At 54.5% G+C, this 21,104-nt stretch overlaps 1 protein-coding gene across 1 annotated transcript in view; it reads left to right on the top strand.

Moving 5' to 3' along the window:
- The first annotated feature begins 1,831 nt into the window (after positions 1-1,831).
- GPR107 (G protein-coupled receptor 107) overlaps positions 1,832-21,104 on the top strand; it is a 74,423-nt gene continuing 55,150 nt past the window's right edge. The window contains exon 1 of the mRNA XM_062207375.1: positions 1,832-1,982. Coding sequence (XP_062063359.1) covers positions 1,842-1,982 — 141 coding nt within the window. The 5' untranslated portion in view covers positions 1,832-1,841. The remainder of the gene's footprint in view (positions 1,983-21,104) is intronic.

The raw sequence follows: 21,104 nt of genomic DNA, 5'->3' as shown, positions 1-21,104 counted from the left end.
TCCCTCCCTGTGCCTTTCAAGTAGCCGTAAGTAAATACTTAAAGCAGCTGAGGTTCCAACCCCAGTTTTTTGTTTTTTTTTTTTTTTGACAGGCAGAGTGGACAGTGAGAGAGAGAGAGAGAAAGGTCTTCCTTTTGCCGTTGGTTCACCCTCCAATGGCCGCCGCGGTAGGTGCACTGCGGCCGGCGCACCGCGCTGATCCGATGGCAGGAGCCAGGTGCTTCTCCTGGTCTCCCATGGGGTGCAGGGCCCAAGGATTATCCCAGTTTTAAAAGAAGGTGCCTGCTGAAGGGGCCTGGGTTGCGGCACAGCGGGTAAAGCCGCTGCCTGCAGTGCCGGCATCCCATACGGGCACTGGTTCAAGTCCCAACTGCTCCACTTCCAATCCAGTTCTCTGCTGTGGCCTGGGAAAGCAGTAGAAGATGGCCCAAGTCCTTGGGCCCCTGCACCCACATGGGAGACCTGGAAGAACCTCCTGGCTCCTGGCTTCGGATCGGTGCAGCTCCGGCCGTTGCGGCCATCTTGGGAGTGGACCATCGGATGGAAGACCTCTCTCTCTCTCTCTGCTTCTCTGTAACTCTGACTTTCAAATAAATAAATAAATCTTTAAAAAAAAAAAAAAAAAAGGGCCGGCGCCGTGGCTCAACAGGCTAATCCTCTGCCTTGTGGTGCCGGCACACTGGGTTCTAGTCCCGGTCGGGGCGCCGGATTCTATCCCAGTTGCCCCTCTTCCAGGCCAGCTCTCTGCTATGGCCCGGGAAGGCAGTGGAGGATGGCCCAAGTCCTTGGGTCCTGCACCCCATGGGAGACCAGGAGAAGCACCTGGCTCCTGGCTTCGGATCAGCGTGGTGCGCCGGCCGCGGCAGCCATTGGAGGGTGAACCAATGGCAAAGGAAGACCTTTCTCTCTCTCACTGTCCACTCTGCCTGTCAAAAAATTAAAAAAAAAAAAAAAAAAAAAGTAAGCCAGACTCTCCGGCTCCACTTCAGTACCTACTTTCGCCCTTGCAGGAGGTGCGCCGGAAATCGCGGGTTTTTTTTTTTTTTTTTTTTAATCAAGGGAAGAAGTCGCAGCCTCAGGACTTCCCAAGGAGGAACACAGTGACCACCTGGGACCCTCCCCGCCCGTACTTTCCCCGTGGATTTTCTTCTTTTTAGACAGAAGCGGGGCACTCGGCACAGCTAGAACTTCTAAGAGCCCCGACTTTGTCACATCCCGCGCTTGGCTGTGGGATTCCCGGTGGCGTCCACGCGGCTCCCCGGGTCACGGGCGGCGAACCCCCGCCCTGTCCGCTCCCAAGACTAGACGGGCAAAGTCTCCACGCAGAACCGGGGCGGGAAAAGCGCGGAGACGCGGCCTGCGGGGCAGCTCCCCGCTCGGCCGGGCACAGACGACCCCGTCCTGCGGCCTGCGAGGCCGGGTGACGCCCGCCCGAGGGCCCAGCCCCTCGCGGCACCGCCACCTTCTCTCCTTAAGCGGACAGGGGGCAGGGCCCTCGGGAAAACCGCATTCTCCACCGCGTGGGAATCCCGGTGCAGCCCGCACCAAGGCCGCGTCCACGGCTCCGCGAGGCCCGGACTGGCCCCGCTCGGCCACCGTCGTCCCGGCAGCCGCCGCCAGGCGTCCACAGAGGGGCCTCCCCCACTTTGGCTAAGCCTACGGGGTCCACACGCGGAGAAGGCAGCGGAGCGGCCCCAAGGGCAGCGCGGGGAGCCGACCGCCCGGCCCGAACGCGCCAGAAGACCCCCGCCGCGCCCCCGGCCCAGGCACTTCCGGCCGCCGCCGCCCTTTGACCCCGGAAGTGGGCGGGAGAGGAAACGGCTGGTGATGCTGGAGCCAACATGGCTGCCCCGGCGCCCGTCGGCCGCTCGGGCTCCCGCTGTGCCCGGCTGGCTGCGGGCCTCCGGCTGCTCCCGATCCTGGGACTTGTGCAGCTGCTGGCCGAGCCCGGCTTGGGCCGCGTCCACCACCTGGCACTCAAGGTAAGGCCGGGCGGCGGCGGCGGCGGCCACTCCCCCGGGGCTGCGGGCGACTCCAGCCCAGCGCGGGCCTCCGGGCGTCCGGGCTGCCGCTCTGCCCGCCGCGGGGTCCGGCGGGGGCCTTGGGGACGGAGGGAGGGAGCGAGCCCGGCCCTCGCAGCCCCTGCTGGCTTCTCGCGGTTCCCCGCCCGGGGCCGCTTGCGCTTCCTTCGCCCGCTCCCCTCCAGCCCTTGTCCGCGGCCTCGGCTTTCCCATGCCCTTGCAGCCTGGCGGCGCCGGAGCCCCCGTGTCCCGGCCGGGAGCTTCCAGGAGGAATCCCTCGTCTCGAATGTGAAGCCTGCACTGTAGCCGTGTTTCTAACGCGGGGGCCTGCTTTTCCCTCCAGCGTCCCCGACGTTGTCCGTCGAGGGCAGAGGAGTTTGTGGCGCGCCTGTGGTGATCCCCTGGCCTTCTAACGGGCAGGCAGAGGTCCCCTGAGGACTCGGCTCCTGCAGGGAGTCGGCCGGGTACTCTGCCCCCGTCCGGGCAGGGTACCTGGGGATGACCCTAACGCCGCTACCGGATTTTCCAGATGCACGGCCTCTCAGGGTTGTGCGGTTGTAGAAAGTTGACCTTGCAGAACCAGCTTGCTGTGACGAGCCGTGAGCGCAGAGTTAGGAGGGACACAGGATCTGGACTCCGGGCAGCCGTACCTTGGAGTCTCAGCTTTTTGTTGATTGTAAATAAAGGTTAACCCTGATTAGAGTTGACCACGGCAGCATCGGGGAGCCCTGGCTCCTTTGGGGAGTCTACTGCGAGCTCCAGGTGCTCTCCCCAGAGGCGGGCGTGCACTGAAGAGGCAGACAGAGGAGATCCACTGATCTGCTGCCCAGATTGGGGCCAGGCCAACGCAGGCTCCAGGAGCACCATTCAGGTCTTCCACGTGGACGGCAGGGGCCAGGGACTTGGGCCGTCTTCACTGCCTTCCCAGGCACATGAGCAGGAAGCTGGATCGGAAGTGGAGCAGCCAGGCCTCGAACTGGCACTCGGGGGGGGGGGGTGCCGGCATTGCAAGCATCGCCTGCTGCACCACAACCCCAGCCCCTCAGATGACCTCACAGCGCGTGCCTTCCGCTCTTACTCACTGAACAGGTGCCCGTCATGAGCTGGGAGGGTAGCGGTCCACGCATGCCGTGGGGGAGAACAGGATAAAGCCCTTGCCCGAGAGGAGCTTTCCTCCTGGTGGTAGCGGGCAGTAAGCACTGGACTGTGCCGGCCGTTTAAGAGGGTGCTGCAGCTGGAGTCCACTGCAAGGCGTGCCGGGAGACAAGGCCTGCCGGGAGAGCCCCTCTGAAGAGGTGGTTCCGAGCAGAGACCTAGACGACGCGGAGCACCTGCGGCTCGGGAGCAGCGTCTGGCAGGGGCGCAGGAGGTGCAGCTCACTCGTCTGTGGAGCTCAAAGGAGGCCAGGGGGCTGCAGCACGTGACCTGGGGGAGCGGGGAAGGGTGGCAGAGGTACCTGTGTAGTGTGATGAGGAAGCTTCCCTGGCTTTTGGCGTGAGAGTGTGGTTTCCTGAAGAAGTGCCAGTACAGCCCAGGCCCGGGGAACTGGAGGCGGAGCAGGCGTGCTGCCTGGCTGTCAGTTCCCTTGCCTGTAAAGTAGGGGCGGTGGTAGCTTTGTCGCAGGTGCTCATGGGAACAAGGTACAACTTAGGTTCAGGAGTGGCACAGAGCGACAGTGAACTAAGCTGCGGTCCACTTACTGCTCGTTGGATGCCTGCCCTGTGCGAGGCCGGAGCCTGCTGATGCTGTCCCAGCCAGGGGCCGTGGACACAGGGGGAGAGGGCTGCTCTCTTCGAGGGAGGGTGACAGGAGAGGTTTCTTGGAGGAGGTCGCACCTGAGCTGAGCCTTAAGAGCACGTGTTAGGAAAAGGAATCGGCCAAGAGATGCATCTGGGAAGAGCCGGTCCATCGGGCGCCGCCGCACGCAGGTGAGGTGAGGTGCGGCCGAGGAGGCACTTCCAGTGTCAGTCTCTGTGATGGGGACACCTCTGAGCCCTGTCTTTGGTGTTGGGGAGCTGTAGAAGTTTCTTTTGTAGGCCAGGAGTGGCTGAATAAGATGTGCGTGTCAGGTGGATGCATTTCTGTGGGAGCTGGATCCCAGGCAAGGCTGAAAGTGGGGGGTCGCTCAGGCTGCAGGTGTGGTCCAGCTGTGAGATCAGGGCCTGGGCAGGGCAGTGGGGGCAGGGAGACCGCCAGCAACTTGGAAGGTCAGAGATGGCCGGATGCGGCAGTGAGGGAGGGGTGGCAGCCGTGTGGCTGGCAGAGGTCGTAAGGGGATGTCGGTGCCGCCCCGACTCCCCAGGAAGCCAAGCTGCTGCTGTTAAAATGACTGGGGTGGGAGGGAGCTAGAGCGAGGTGCATGGCTGGCCCACCTTCCCCTCACGTTCCTGGTGGGCGGCTTGGGTGGGCCAGTGGTGCAGAGGTGTAGTGACCCGGGCTGTGGCTGTTACCGCAGCGAGCCCGTGTGTGAGGAGTCACAGCAGGCTCGTCACGTGGCGGGCTGAAGCGTAGCAGATCTCCTTTTCCTCGGAACTTGGCTCTTTGAACGAGAAGATTAATCTGGGTTCTCCTCATTTTTCCTGCCTGCTTTCCGTGCCAAAGTGGGCTGGTCCGTAGCACTTTGAGGTGCTTTTTATCGCAGTACCTGGCCGTACGTGACCTGGGAAGACTCCTGTTCTCGGCATGCCCTTTCAGTGACCTTTCCTACAGGCACCGTGGAGTTTCTTCTCTCGTAGCACAAATCCCTGTGCACCGTCTGCCCCGTGGTGCGTGTTTACGTGAACACAGCACGTGCCTCTTGAGGGGTGGCACTCAGTGGTGTGTGCGCCAGTTTGCTTGCTTCAGAGGATAATGGTGGGGATAACCCAGTGTGGCTGCTGGCGCCCTAAAGCAGCCGTGGAGTCCCAGTGACCACTGGTCTTGTTCACCGTTCTTGCCCTTCCTTTACTGCTGGGTAGGTTTTGGCTGCTGCTGCTGCTGCTTTTTTAGTGCAGACGTACACATGGGGCCAAGAATACTCCTGAAGTCCTCTAGGATACACAACACTTTAAAGATCTATTTATTTTGACAGGCAGAGCAATAGAGATAAGGGTAGGCACAGAGAAAGAGGCTTCCATCTGCTGGTTCTCTTCCCAGAGGGCCACAACAGCCAAGGCTGGTCCAGGCGAAGCCAGGAGCCTGAACTCCATCTGGGTCTCCTGTGTGAGTGATAGGGCCCACGTCCTTAGACCGTCTTCTGCTGCCGTCCCAAACACATCCGTAGGGAACTGGATCAGAAGCAGGACAGCCAGGGCTCAAACCAGTGCTCCAACATGGGATGCTGGTTTTGCAGGTGCTGGCTTGACCCGCCACGCCACGCCGTCAGCCCCAGAATCCAAATTTTAAGTGCTAGGAATAGCTACTTGTTGTCAAAGCATCTTTGTAGGCCAGAGCCTGTGCTAACGGTAGTCACTGACTGCTCATAGCAACCTTTCGAGAGGAATGTTACCCCTGCTTATGAATCAGGAGAGCACGGTGAAGCGGGGAGGCAGAACTGAACCTGGGTCAGGGCTCCCTCTGCCTGCACCTGTACGAGGTGAGCTCCCAATGCCCAGAGCCCTGGGTGCCTGTCAGAGAGGATAATGCTTGGCAGGACCATCTTCTCCCACTTGGTGTCCTTAGCTGTTGGACCTTTTGTTAGATGACTAAATTTGAACCCGTTCCTCTTTTTTTTTTTGACAGGCAGAGTTAGAGAGAAAGATCTTCCTTCGGTTGGTTCACCCCCCGAATGGCCACTACGGCCGGAGCTATGCCAATCCAAAGCCAGGAGCCAGGAGCTTCCTCCTGGTCTCCCATGCAGGTGCAGGGCCCAAGCACTTGGGCCATCCTCCACTGCTCTCCCGGGCCACAGCAGAGAGCTGGCCTGGAAGAGGAGCAACCAGGACTAGAACCCAGGGTGCCGGCGCCACAGGCAGAGGAGTAGCCTAGGGAGCCATGTTGCTGGCCGCCATTCCTTTTTTTTTTTTTTTTTTTTTGAAAGATTTATTCATCGCTGAAAGGCAGAGTGACAGAGCAAGAGAGAGAGAGAGAGGAAGAGATCTTACATCGGCTGGTTCATTTCCACATGCCCACAACAGCTGGGCCAGGCCAGGCCAAAGACACGAACCAGGGCTGCCGTCCAGGTCTCCCATGTGGGTGGCAGGAACCCAAGTACTTGGCCCGTCCTCTCGCTTCCAGGCGCATTGGCAGGGAGCTGGATCGGAAGCTCAGGGTTGCCAGGACTCATCCCAAGCGCTTGTCTGTACATCTGTGAACGGCTGCCCGTGTGCAGTAAGCCAAGCATCGGCACATTGAGCGTGTTTGGGTGTTTGGGTGGTGTCTGTGTCGTGACACTAACAGTAGTTACCGGTCCATGACGGGCAGATGGTGTTGTTGTTTTTCTCAATTAGAGAAGCGATGGTGCTTACAAGCTCCCCGCTCCATCACTTCTCGGCCTTTTGGCTAAGATCAGTGTAGTGCACCACCCCCCCCTTTTTTTTTTTTTTTTTGCTGACTTTGAGATCTGATGTGTGTCAGTCAGATGGTACAAACTTGGGGGCTGTGGAAGCTCCTGAGAGCGGGGTTGGCGTCGAGGCACAGCAGGTTAAGCCTCCTCTTGCAGCGCTAGCATCCTGTATCAGAGTGCAGTTCAAGTCCTAGCTGCTCTGCTTCTGATCCAGCCTCCTGCTAATCTCGCTCTCCTTCTCTTTCTCTGTGTTGCTTTGTTTCACTTTGTTTCAATTAAGTAAGTCTTTTTTTTTTTTTTTTTTAAAGCAACTCCTTTAAGCAAAGCTGGCCAGCCTGCAGCAAGGAGGTAGCCTGTGTGGAGCATCCTCCCCGGGTTGTGGCTGACTGGAATGTGGTCTGCAGGGGCTGGATCTTGTGGGTTTTTTTTAAGAGAACTAGAAAATCAAGTTTTTATGTGAAATAAAAACCAAACAAAAACGCTCTGTTGGCCATGTATCAGGCTTGGGCCGCCAGGTCCGCACTTGAAGAAGGGAGCAGGTAGGTGACCTTCAGCCAGCTCGGTTAGGTGTTTCTGTGTTTATTGTTTTTTAAAGTTCTGTTTATAAAGAAAATGAAAGTGTATTATTATTTGCTTTATACTTGAAAGAATTTAGTGTGGAATTGTTGGAAAAGTTAAAGCAAAGGGGCTGGCACTGTGGCGTAGTGGGTAAAGCTGCTGCCTGCAGTGCCTGCATCCCATATGGGCACCGGTTCTAGTCTCGGCCACTCCACTTTTGATCCAGCTCTCTGCTATGGCCTGGGAAAGCAGTAGAAGACGGCCCAAACCTGCTTGGGAGATCCGGAGGAAACTCCTGGCTCCTGGCTTCGGATCGACACAGTTCTGGCCATTGCAGCCATCTGGGGAATGAACCAGTGGATGGAAGACCTCTCTCTCTCTCTCTCTCTGCGCCTCTGCCTCTCTGTGACTCTGACTTCAAATAAATAAAATAAATCTTTAATTAAAAAAAAAAAGTTAAAGCAAAAGCATTTCTTATTCAGATATTTAGTTGAAATAGAATTGCCACAGCAGAGAGCTGGATCTGAAGTGAAGCAGCCAGGACTCAAACCGGCGCCCATATGGGACACGGGCACCACAGGTGGTGGCTTTACCTGCTGTTCCACAGCGCCAGCCCCAAGGAGCACAGTGTGTGTGTGAGCAGCCTCCTGCCCAGCCTCTTAGCTGTTCCCTCCTTCCATTTCTTAGTTCATGAATGTGCAGCTTGATGGAGTTCTGTTTGTTTGTTTGAATAGTTGAACAAGAGGCACAGAGACGGGCTTGGGTCCCTTTTTTGTTTTTAATGATTTGATCATTTATTTGAAAGGCAGAGTTACAGAGAAGGGGAGAGACAGAAAGATCTTCCATCCATTGGGTCCCTCCCCAGATTGCTGCAGCGACCCGCACTGGGGCAGGCCTGAGCTGGGAGCCAGGAGCTTCATCCCACCAGGGTGGCAGGGGCCCAAGCATTTGGACCATCTTGTGCTGCTTTTCGCAGGCCATTAGCAGGGAGCTGGATTGGAAGTGGAGTAGCCAGGACAGGAACTGGTGCCCACCTGGGGCGCTGTTGTCCAGGGAGGCAGCCTTACCCACTGCGCCACAGCACCGGCCCCCACACTTGAGCTTAACCTGCAGCAGGCGGCATCACAGGGCTTAGAGGTTAGGACAGATCGCTCTGGATTAAGACCAAAATGTGAAAACACAACCAAGTATTGGTGGATGTTTTATGACCTGGAAATCAATAATTTTTTAGAAGATTTATTTATTTGAAAGAACTACAGAGAGAAGAGGAAGAAGGGATGCGCAGGTGCAAGAGAGCGATCTTCCATCAGCTGGTTTGCTCCCCAGATGTCCACACCATCAGGGCTAGGAGCTCTGTCCTGGTGTCCCACATGGATGACAGGGCTCCGGGAGCTTGGCCCATCACCTGCCGCTTTCCCAGGCGCCTCAGCAGGAGAGCTGGACTGGAAGCAGAGCAGCCGGGACTTGAACTGGCACTGTGACATGGGACACTGGTGTGCCACAATGCCAGCCCCAAGAAGAATTTTTTAAACGAGTTCAAAAATACTTCTAGGAATAAAGATGGGTAGGCTTTTCCTTCAAACCCAAGAAGACATAAGGCAAAATAAATCAGAGTTTAAAGCGGGTGGGGGAGGGGGCTGGAAGAAAACTTGCAGTGTGACAATCAAAGGCCCGCTGCTGATAAACAGAAGGCATGCTCCAGCTCAGAGTCTCAGGAAAGGCCAGTTAAGTCAACGTCAGCGTTAATTTCCCCTAAGACAGGGAAAAATAAGTTGGGGAGTGAACCAGTGGATGGACAATCTGTCTCTCTCCCCCGTCACTCTGGCTTTCAAATAAATAAATAAATCTTAAAAAAATAAATTATGCGTCTTCATTACACGGAGGGTTATCTTGGCAGTGAGCCCACACACTAACATCTTTTAAAGACAATCCCTTCATTCAGCAAGCATCAAAGTTGGGTGAGGATTAAGGAACAGGAGCTCCTAGACCTTGTCGACTGGTTTTGCGATTTCTGGCAAAATTGAAAATACACACCCCCGCTGTCTCCGAATGTGTACGCCCTGGGAGCCCAGGTGCACTCGGTGTACATGCAGGGAGGGGCACCGGAAGGTTCACAGCAGCCCTGTAAAAGCCTGAGCACACAGGGATGAGCAAATACTGTTTTGTGCAGGGAAGGGATACAGCAGGTGCATGAGAACCTGGGGCATTTACAGTGTACCGGAGTCCTCAGTGTTGTCTGAAGATACATGGTGCAGTGGGTACATTGTGGCACAATATATCCAAATTTTAAAAAGTAGAGAATGAGACTATGATGTTTATGGCTGGGGATCTAAGTAGGGGAAGTATTTAAATAGAATACTGATTCCTGCATGAGGGGAGATCATGACAGGGGGTAGGGGTCTGCATAGGGACCTCACTTTCTCACTAGTGTTTTCTTTTTGAGGATTGATTTATTTATTTGAAAGTCAGAGTTGAGAGAGAGAGAGATCTTCGACCTGCTGGTTCACTCCCCAAGTGGCCGCAATGGCCAGGGCTGAGCTGTACTAAAGCTAGGATCCAGGAACTTCTTCCAGGTCTTCAGGTGGGTGTGGGGGCCCAAGCACTTGGGCCATCTTCTGTTGCTTTTCCAGGCCATTAGCAGGGAGCTGGATTAGAAGTTCCGCAGTGGAGCAGCTGGGACACAAATCGGCGCCCATATGGGATGTTAGCATCGCAGGCAGCAGCTTTACCCACTGCACAACACCAGCCCCAGTGTTTTCCTTCTTCCCCCCCCTCCCCCCCTCCCTGTGGATCTGAAGCAGCTTACCATAGATAGGTGAGCGTTCTAGGTTGTGGGGAAAGAGCTTTTTGCTGTTATTCCTTTTACTTTTCTATAATTTCAAAACCCTCTTACAAACCAGAGCGCGGGACCTTTCTCCTGGACCGTGAGCTGCCCGGGGACCAGGTTTGCTGGTCCTGCTGCCCACAGCCTGCACAGGGCGCTGGGCAGTCAGGTTTCTGCAGTGAGCACCTGTTACTAGAAAGGGTGGTATTGCCACGTCTTTAAAACCAGAGACTGCGCTCCTGGTGTTGAGCTTGGTAGTGAGAGAGCTCGGTTCGTGACCGGTCTTGCTGTAGGCGCCTCAACTCGCAAATTACAGGTCGCAGCTGTGCGTCTGCTGGGCCACTTGCTTTGTTTGCCTAAAATCACTTGAAAGTGACACAGTGACTGAAAAATGTTTTCTGAATTCCTTAGACATGGGAGGAAATCACACTGTCTTATTCATAGCTGTCTCTGAAGGGCAAGGTTGTTGCTACCTTTCAGCCTTGTTTCCGGTTATATCTTCTGAGCATGTGTATGTGTTGGAATTCAGAGCAGACAAATGGTACTAAAGACATAAGTTTAAGAGGAAAATTCTAAGTGATTTTCATAAGATGGTAAAATAGGGGTGACTTTCTCCCCTTCTGTGGTTTGTTTCTCTAATGGAGCTGTCATTTTTAATTTTTAAAAGTTAGATTCTTTGTTTTTAAATTTTTTAAAGATTTTTTTTTTTTTAAATTTTTGACAGGCAGAGTGGATAGTGAGAGAGAGAGAGAGAGAGAGAGAAAGGCCTTCCTTTTTGCCGTTGGTTCACCCTCCAATGGCCGCTGCGGCCGGCGCATCGTGCTGATCCGAAGCCGGGATCCAGGTGCTTCTCCTGATCTCCCATGGGGTGCAGGGCCCAAGGACTTGGGCCATCCTCCACTGCCTTCCCGGGCCATAGCAGAGAGCTGGCCTGGAAGAGGGGCAACCGGGATAGAATCCAGCGCCCCGACTGGGACTAGAACCTGGTGTGCCGGCGCCGCAAGGCAGAGGATTAGCCTGTTAAGCCACGGCACCGGCCTAAAGATTTTTTTTTTAAAAGATTGTTTATTTGAGAGACAGAGTTGCAGACAGAGAGAGGGAGAGACTGAGAAAGAGGTCTTCCATCTGCTGGTTCACTCCCCAAATGGCCGCAACAGATGGAGTTGGGCGGATCTGGGGCCAGGGGCCAGGAGCCAGAAGCTTCTTCCGGGTCTCCCACATGGCTGCAGGGTGCAGGGGCCCAAGGGCTTGGGCCATCTTCCACTGCCTTCCCAGGCCATAGTAGAGAGCTGGCCTGGAAGAGGAGCAGCTGGGACTGAACCAGCACCCATATGGGACGCTGGCACTGCAGGCAGCGGATTTACCTGCTACGCCGCAGCGCCAGCCATCAAATTTGGTTCTTGAAACCACCGTTTGTTTCAGTCTTCAAAGTCAAATAAAAATGATTTTTAAAAACGTAGTACTTCTTGGTGATATAATTCATAGAAAACTGACAAAGAAATTGACTATCCTGGATAAAGTACAAGTACAGGGGCGCAAGTTCATTTACCTTTTGTAAAGCGTGTGAGGGAGCAAAGTGGTCTGCAGTCTGTGCCTGAACACCGTGTGTCTGGACACTGTGCTGCTGCGAGCGAGCGGCAGGCACGTTTGGGAGTCCTTCCTGCTGTCCCCAGGCCGGGCTTCTCTGAGCCAGCAACCTTCGCTGCCTGGTGTGTGCCTCCCAGTTATCTGCGGAGCTCCAGTGTCTGCACCCCAGCCTCCACGTGGCGCTTGCTAGCTTTGTTGGCATCATCCCACTTCATAAAGTCCCAGGCACATCCGGTATGCGCAGAGCTCTGCCTGATGTTGGAGCCAAAGTCCAGGCGTGCTGGCAGTCCTCAGCCCACAGAGCGACGCTGCACGCCAGGGTGACGCTTGCTGATGCCGTGGCCCGGCACGTCCTTCCTCCTGACTGCGCTTGGGGCTGCGCTCCTCTCGGTCCCCACTCAAAGGCACCTGCTCCGGGAGCTTTCTCCCTCCGTGGCTACACTTCTGGGTGGCCCCCGTCATCAAGTGGTCCACCGTGCAGTGGCTGTTTATCTGTGGCTGTGCAGTCTGAGCTCGCCAAGGCAGGAAGTTTTGTTTTGGTGGCGGCTCCATTCTCAAAGCCGAGAGCAGTACCTGTAGGTGCTCAGTGGACGCTTGCTGATTGAAGGGATTGTCTTTAAAAGATGTTAGTGTGTGGGCTCACCGCTAAGATAACCCTCCGTGTAATGAAGACGCATAATTTATTTTTTTAAGATTTATTTATTTATTTGAAAGCCAGAGTGACGGGGGAGAGAGACAGATTGTCCATCCACTGGTTCACTCTCCAAGTGCCTGCGACAGCTGGGGGTTAGGCCAGACTGAAGCCAGAAGCCAGGAACCCTGTTTGGGTCTCCCATGTCGAGGGCAGGAACCCAAGCACTGGGCTGTCACCTGCTGCCTCCCAGGTGCCTGTAAGCACCGACAGCCGGGACTTGAACCAGGCACTTTGCTAGGGGAGTAGCAGTCCCAAGTGGCGGCTCAGCCCACTGTGCTACAGTGCCCACCCCTAGAGTGTAATGCATTTATTTATTTGAAAGACAGAATGACAGAGAGAGGAGAGAGCTCCCATCTACTGGTTCACTCCCCAAATGCCCACAGCAGTCAGAGCTGGACCAGGCCGAAGTTAGGAGCCAGGAACTCCATCCGACTCTCTGTGCAGGTGACAGGAACCCAAGTATTTGGGGCATCACTTGCTGCCTGACAGGAAGGCGGAACAGAAGTCAAGGTAGGGCTCCATCCCAAGCACTCTGATACGGGATGGGGCATCCCAAGTGGCACTTAACCTGATGTACCACAGTGCCCACCCCCTCTTAATGAACTAACTAATGTATTCTTAGGATTTTTAAAAAAGTTTTTTTAAAGATGTGGTTATTTATTTGAAAGGGAGAGTTGCAGAGAGAGAGAGAGAGAGAGAGAGAGAGAGAGAGAGTCTTTCATCTGCTGGTTCGCTTCCAAAATGGCCACAACGGCTGGAGCTGGGCTGATCCAAAGGCAGGATCCAGGAGATTCCTCCAGGTCTCTCACGTAGGTGCAGGGGCCCAAGGACTTGGGCCATTTTCTGCTTTCCCAGGCCATAGCAGAGAGCTGGATCAGAAGTGGAGCAGCCGGGACTCACCCCAGTTTTATTTATGTGAAAGGCAGAGTTAAAAGAGAGAGAGAGAGAGAGAGAGAGAGAAAGATCTTCTAATCATTGGTTCACTCCCTAAATAGCTGCAACAGCCAGGTGAAGCCAGGAGCTTCAACCAGGTCTCCTATGTGAGCTGAGGGACCCAAGCACCTGTGCCATCTTCCGCTGCTTTCCGAGTCCCATTGGCAGGAAGCTGGATGGGAAGTGGAGCAGCCGGTAACCTGGCATTGCAGACGGCAGCTTCACTCCCCGCGCCACAGCGCCCTTCCCTCCGTAATTCATTTTAAAAAATCGTTCTGTTGTGGAACGATTTGAAGCACATTTTTATTACCTGGCTCAGCGATTAGAGGCAAAGCTGTGGCTGTCGCTGTACGTACCAGTGTATTGTTCTGATGGAAGGGCTCAGTGTTCGAAAACCAGGAGTGGCCTGTGGCACTGTGGCACGTGTGTTTTCTTGGTTTTCGTCCGCAGTTCCTGGCTCATAGCTCCCTCCCCGGGAACAGAACACAGAACCTCAGAGAGAGGGCCCTGCACTGTACCCTTAGGGCAGGAATGCTGAGGGGGTTCCCCCAGTCTGAGGGTGCCAGGCCCGCGGAGGGCCATCTCCATACACTCAGGAGGACAGGGGTCAGAGCTTCCCAAGAGAGCTGAATGGGTGAGGGTGCTGGAAGGACGCTTGTGTCTCTGCATCAGCACCGGCATTGGCGGAGCAGGCTCCCCAGCACGGGGTGACTAAGTGGGGGTACTGAGCGCCCTCTGTGAGGGTTTGTCAGCTTACTCAACGTGTGATGGTGAATGGAGGAGACCAAGGGTCCCACGATGCTGCACAGAAGGCTGGATTTGCCGACCCTATGGGAAAAAGGTGGCCTCTCAAGTTGGCTGTTGAGGTTCAGGGCAGCAGCGTGTTTGTTAGCCTTCCAGTGTTTTTTTTTTTTTTTTTTTTTTTAAGGAAGAGGGAGAGACAGAAATCTTCCATCCTCTGATTCACTCCCAGGTGGCCTTCTTCCCGGTCTCCCACATGAGTGCAGGAGTCCGAGCACTTGGGTCATCTTCCATTGTTTTCCCAGGTGCTTTAGCAGGGAGCTGGATTGGAAGTGGAGCAGACTGAAACAAATGTGGGACACTGGTGCTGCAATCTACGGCCCCACAGCATGGGCCTCTGTTTTCCCTCCCTTCCTTCCCCCCTCCCTTCCCCCTCCCTCCATCCCTCCCCTTCCTTCCTTCTTTCCTTCAATATTTTTATATAGAACTAAAGCAAATACTTTAGTATCACAAATATAATATTAAACTTCAAGAACTAGGCCACTAATTTGCGTGTTTATTTGCACAAACACGACATGCGGATGAACCCAGAAGAGGTGAAGGAGTGTGATGTGGTCATTGTTGTAGGACCGGGGACAGCCACCGAGCAGAATGAGATGAGCCCAAGCCGCCACTCCTCACTGGAAGATTCTCTTACAGTGTGTGGGCTGTGACAGTGCACCTGTTGGGGACAAGCGGCTGCCGGGGCCTCACAGACTCCAAGCCCAGAAAGCCGAAGGTGCTGAGCAGGGCGCCTCTCTCCTCAGGGTTCCTGTGGAAGCGAATGAAGGCGTGGGCAGCACGACGCCGCTCCTCACTCCTTGGCGAACCCCAGCAGAGCCCCAAAACTGTCCTCACTCCCCTCAGGCAGCGCGCCGCCTGGCAGCTCCCTGTGGAGACTGGTGGCACTCAGCACCGCTCTCCAGGTGCCGTGCTGGCCTCTGTGAGCCTGGACTGGATGTTAAGAATCCTCGTCTTGTTAGTCGACCTTAGTTCTGTCACTCACAGCGAGGACCAGAGTGGAACAGCTTAGCTGAAAGGTTATCATCCGTCTGACTGTCCCCTCCCCCAGCTGGGAGCTGCAGGGTCGGGGGACATCAGGAGCATCCCCGGGCCCCGGCCCAGGCTACTGACTCATCGAGGAGCGGCGTGGTGTGGCTGGTGAGGACCGTGGCGCCTGGTGTGCCCCTTCCTTCTCTGGCGGGGTGCTGGCTACCGTGGATCTGCTGCGGGGAGGATTTCGCCGTCGGCCACTTGGGTCCAAAACCAGGAAAACCTTGGCTGTGTCCCCCGACCGCAGAAAAGCCTCTGTTGTCTTTTGGTTGCAAATCTGCTCTCCAGGCGCAACGTTTTAGGGAACCTTCTTCAGAGAGAGACTCTCAGGGCGTGTGAAGTCTGAGATACTGATAAAGCATTTGTGCTGGTAGGAATAAACTGCCTGCAAAGAGAGACAAGAGGGAGACAGAAAACCTGGCAAACATATTTGTGACTAGATGTGTTTCATTTTTAAAAACTTTTTATTTGTGAGGCAAAGAGAGAAAGAACTCCTGTACCACTCAGGGGCTCACTCCCCAGATGCCTGCAGCAGCCTGGGCCAGGCCTCGAGCCAGATCTTGCACATGTGTGGTGGGAGTCTGCCTCCCAGGGTCTGCGTGAGTCAGGGTCAGAGACAGGTGTTGAATCAGGCGCTGCAGTATGGGACATGGGCATCTTAACTCTTGGGCCTGGGTCCGGCGCTGTGGCACAGCGGGTTAAAGCCCTGGCCTGAAGCGCCGGCATCCCATATGGGCGCCGGTTCTAGTCCCGGCTGCTCCTCTTCCGATCCAACTCTCTGCTGTGGCCTTGGATTGGTGGTGGAAGATGGCCCAAGTGCTTGGGCCCCTGCACCCACGTGGGAGACCCCGAGGGGGCTCCTGGCTCCTGACTTCGGATTGGCACAACTCCGGCCATTGCGGCCCTCTGGGGAGTGAACTTGCAGATGGAGGACCACTCTCTCTGTCTCTAACTCTCTGTAACTCTTTCACATAAATAAAATAAATCTTAAAAAAAAAAAAAAACCAAACCCTCTTAGTTAATGTCTACCCCCAAAACTACACTTTGCTTTTTGTTTTTTGTAAGATTTGTTTATCTGAAAGGCAGAGTTACGGAGAGAGAGAGGGAGAGAGGGAGAGAGACAGAAAGAAGTTTCCCTTCCACTGGTTCACTCCCTAAACGGCCTCAATGTCCGGAGCTAGGCCAGGCTGAAGACAGGAACCAGGAACTCCATTTGGGTTTCTTATGTGGGTGGCAGGGGCCCAAGCATCCACTGTGTCACAGTATTGGCCCCTAAAGCTACATTTTCTAAACAGGTTTTGTTTAAAATTTTGGCAATGGATCCCCACCCCCCAGCAATGATTTTTTTTTTTTATTTTACTTTTTTTTTTTTTTTTTTTCCTTTTGACAGGCAGAGTGGACAGTGAGAGAGAGAGAGACAGAAAGGTCTTCCTTTGTTGTTGGTTCACCCTCCAATGGCTGCTGCGGCCGGCACACCGTGCTGATCCAAAGCCAGGAGCCAGGTGCTTCCTCCTGGTTTCCCATGCGGGTGCAGGGCCCAAGCACTTGGGCCATCCTCCACTGCACTCCCGGGCCACAGCAGAGAGCTGGCCTGGAAGAGGGGCGACCGGGACTAGAACCCGGTGTGCCGGCGCTGCAGGCAGAGGATTAGCCTAGTGAGCTGCGGTGCTGGCCTACTTTTTTTTTTTTTTTAAAGATTTATTTATTTGAAAGAGTTAGAGGGAGAAACAGAGAAAGAGAGCTTCCATCTGTTGGTTCACTCTCCAGATGGCTGCAGCAGCCAGGGCTGGGTCAGGCTGGGCCAGGAGCTTCTTCAGGTCTCCCATGTGGGTGCAGGGGCTCAAGCCCTTGGGTCATCTTCCACTGCTTTTTCCAGGCCATTAGCAGGGAGCTGGATTGGAAGTGGAGCAGCTGGAATATGAACCCGTGCCCATTTGGGATGCCGGCATTGCAAGCGGCAGCCTTACTCACTACACCACAGTGCCGGCCCCAGTTAGTTTACTTTTTAGTTGGCAAATGCAGATTGTGTGTGTCGTCTACAGTGTGATATTTTGAAATATGTACATGTTGTAGAATGGTTAAACCAAGCTAATTAACGTATAGAAAATCATTTTTTGGTGTTGAAAATATATAAGGGGCTGGCGCTGTGGCGTAGCAGGTAAAGCGCTGCCTGCAGTGCCGGCATCCCATATGGGCACTGTTTCGAGTCCCGGCTGCTCCACTTCCCATCCAGCTCTCTGCTATGGCCTGGGAAAGCAGTGGAAGATGGCCCAAGTGCTTAGGCCCCTGCACCCACGTGGAGACCTGGAAGAAGCTCCTGGCTCCTGGCTTCGGACCGGTGCAACTCCAGCTGTTGCGGCCACTTGGGGAGTGAACCAGTGGATGGAGGACCTCTCTCTCTCTCTCTCTCTGTGTAACTCTGACTTCCAAATAAATAATTCTTAAAAAACAAAAAGAAAAAATACTTAAAACTCAGTTTTTAAATACACAGTACGTTATTAAGGATTTTGATAGTCTCGCAGTGAGGCTTCGGTTTTACAAGGTGGTCTGTTGAAAACAAGGGTGAGCTTTTCTGACTGTTCTGAGAGAATCCAGGGTGGTCTGCTGCTGCGCGTTCCCCTCACGAGAGCCCTGTGTGAGAAGCGTGCGTCAGTGCACACGGCTCGCGAGAGCCCTGTGTGAGAAGTGCGCGTGAGTGCACACCGCTCGCCCCCACACTGCGTTGGTGCCTGCAGGATGATCGTTGTGTTAGAGCCAGTTGTGTTCTCACTGCTTTCAGATAATAAAGTCTGGGAGGAGAGCCAGGAAAATCTCTCCATTCTTACCTTATAACTGCATCTGAGAACAGTACTGTGTTTTAGTGACCTTGACTTCTCATGGGTGAGCAATCTTGTTTAATTAACTTGATAAGCAATTTCTGTGTTATCTTGGTTATTGTTTTCTTAAAGCCCTTATCAGAGACACACATTGAGATATTGATAGATGAAGTGATAGGATGTCTGGGACTTCCTTTTTTGGCTTTTTTTTTTTTTTTAATTTTTTTTTTTCTTTTGACAGGCAGAGTAGATAGAGAGAGACAGAGAGAAAGGCCTTCCTTTTTGCCGTTGGTTCACCCTCCAGTGGCCACTGCGGCCAGCGCAGTGCGCTGATCCGAAGCCAGGAGCCAGGTGCTTCTCCTGGTCTCCCATGGGGTGCAGGGCCCAAGGACTTGGGCCATCCTCCACTGCCTTCCCGGGCCATAGCAGAGAGCTGGCCTGGAAGAGGGGCAACCGGGATAGAATCCGGCGCCCCGACTGGGACTAGAACCCGGTGTGCCGGCGCCGCAAGGCGGAGGATTAGTCTGTTAAGCCATGGTGCCGGCCTTTTGGCTTTTTTTTAAAGAATTATTTATTTATTTGAAAGTCAGAGTTACACAGAGAGAGGCAGAGAGAGAGAGAGAGAGAGGTCTTTCATCTGATGGTTCATTCCCACCTGGCTGCAACGGCTGGGGCCGTGCTAATCTGAAGCCAGGAGCTTCTTCTAGGTTTCCCACGTGGGTGCAGGGGCCCAAGGACTTGGGCCATCTTCTGCTGCTTTCCCAGGCCATAGCAGAGAGCTGGATCAGAAGTGGAGCAGCCGGGACTCGAACCAGCGCACATATGGGATGCTGGCACTGCAGGTGGTGGCTTTACCTGCTATGCCACAGCGCCGGCCCCTGGGATTTGCTTTGAAATAAGTGGGGGTGGGTGGGTGGTGGAGCTCAGACCAGCATTCTCAGGGACCGAGTATTTTTCGCTTCTTGGGCCTCAGCCCTCTGTGCTGTCCTGTACATGTTGACTCACCTACGTGGACTTAATCAGGCAAAGCTGAGTGGGTTGCGGGTGGTCCTTGTGGTCTGGAGACGCCTGTGTCTGTGGTCTGCACAGAGCGGTGTAGTTTACAGGCACTCCTGGTGTGGTGTGATAGCTGAAGATGGAGCTGAGCTCAGGTTACTGCCTGCTGTCATACTTTAACAACAACAGCTAATTGTTTTCTAAGTACAAAGTAATCCATGAACATTGTTAGAAATTTGCAAAAAAGACATAAAGTGTAAGGAAAAATTTCCATGTGCAGTCCCACTGCACTAACCTTTTTATTGTTGGATAAATTGCTTTCAAGTCTTTGATAAATTAAAAAAAAAAAAGTGATATGTGCCTTTTGGTGTTTTTAAAGATTTTTTAGAAAAAGCTTATTTATTTTTATTTGAAAGAGCAACAGAGAAAGAGGGAGAGGGAAAGAGAGAGGGAGAGAGAGCGAGAGCGAGCACTCTGTCCACTGGATCACTCTGCAAATGCCTGCAGCAGCTGCACGTGGGCCAGGCTGGAGCTGGGAGCTGGGAACTCAGTCCCGTCTCCTGTGTGTGGCGGGAGCCTGATGGTCACTGCCGCTCCCCAGGGTGCACGCTAGCGGGAAGCTGGCAGCAGGAGCAGAGCTGGGTGGAGCCCAGGCCCTCAGGTGCGGGATGCAGGCGTCCTGAGCAGCGTCTCAGTTTCGGCACCAAGCACCTCCCCTACGTGAGGATGAGAGCACAGCCGAAGCCCGCGATGCATCAGTTCTGGGAAGAGCTGACACTGACCGCTGCGACGCCCGTGTTTTTCCCGGTATCCTTCCAAAACCTGTCTTCAGTGGGCATGGTATCACCAAATGAAATGATACAAAGGCAGGAAAAAAGAATAAAGAAAAGAAAAGTACTGTTGATGCTACACAGCCGCCGCTGCAGTAGCCTCTCCAGCCAGGGTGGAGACGTTCTCTCGAGGGAGCGGAGGGCGAGCTTCCCGGGACTGGCCAGAGGGCATCCCTCCAGAACACAAAGGTTGTTGACCTGGAATGGACAAGCAAGTGACTCTCCGAGGCCCACCTTCCTGCCCTCTCACCCGGGGGGGGCCCTGCACTGGCTGTGTTACACACCAGGCAGCTTATTCTGTGTGCGCCGCCCACCCGCTTGCTGTCTGCTGCTCCATTCTCTCTGCAGCCCTGCCCGGCTGGGGATTCTGCTGGGAGAATTAAACCCTGAGAGCGGCTGTGAGCTGTGGCTTCTCTCTCTCTCTCTCTCTTTTTTTAAATGATTTTAGATCTGTCTGCCACTACAGATTATATCATCTTAAGCCTTTTAGTTTTTTTTTTTTTTAAGATTTTATTTATTTATTTGAAAGACAGAGTTACACAGAAAGAGAAAGGGAGAGAGAGAGAGAGGTCTTCCATCCGCAACGGCCAGAGCTGCACCGATCTGAAGCCAGGAGCTTCCTCTGGGTCTCCCACGTGGGTGCAGGGGCCCAGGGACTCGGGCCGTCTTCCACTGCTTTCCCAGGCCATAGCAGAGAGCTGGGTCAGAAGTGGAGCAGCCGGGACTCGAACCAGCACCCGTAAGGGATGCCAGCACTGTAGGCGGTGCTTTACCCGCTATGCCACAGCTCCAGCCCTGGCTTCTATGGTTTTACACAGTTTGCAGTGCTCCACTGCCTTCCGTGCAGGTGGCCGCCGCCATCTTCCCTGGCATCCTGGCGCTTCTCTGGGAGCCACTGCAAGCCTTCCGTCCTGCTGGGAAGTGGGAGTCAGCGGACTCACTGTCAGCAGGGCTGAGCACCTGAGAGAGCAGGCAGGTCCCCAGGAGCCAGAGAAGGGGAAAAGGAGCCGGAACCCGTGGTGAGGACAGGGAAGTCAGGACTGCCCCGGGGGCATTATAGAGGTTTTGACCTCAGAGCCTGGATTTTTCACAAGTGCTGAGGGGAACAGGGACCAAGACCTCAGGCCAGGGCAGAGAGAGAGGAAGTGGAACAACAAGAGCTGTTTGGTACAGAGTTCATGACAAAGAAGAATTAAAAGTTAAGTTTATCTTGGTGCAAAATAGCTTTGGAATGCATGCATAGGTGTGTGTTTATTTATTTGAAAGGCAGAGCAGCAGAGCCAGAGGGAGAGGGAGAGAGACTTGCCTTCTGCTGATTGGCTCCCTACATGCCACAACCGCCAGGCCTGGGCCAGACTGAAGCCAGGACCCAGAAACCCCATCCAGGTCTCTCACATGGCTGGGGAAGCCCAAATACTAGGGCTGTCACCTGCTGCCTCCGGGGTGCCATTAGCAGGGAGTGTGGGGCGAGGGCATCCCAGGCATCGACTTACCTGCTGCACCACGGCACCTGCCCCGTGTTGTCATGG

The sequence above is a fragment of the Lepus europaeus genome, chromosome 12 (genome assembly GCF_033115175.1).
Source record: "Lepus europaeus isolate LE1 chromosome 12, mLepTim1.pri, whole genome shotgun sequence".
NCBI classification, from domain to species: Eukaryota; Metazoa; Chordata; class Mammalia; order Lagomorpha; family Leporidae; genus Lepus; species Lepus europaeus.
Note: the sequence above shows the minus strand (reverse complement) of the source record. Positions and strands in the feature narration are given on the sequence as shown.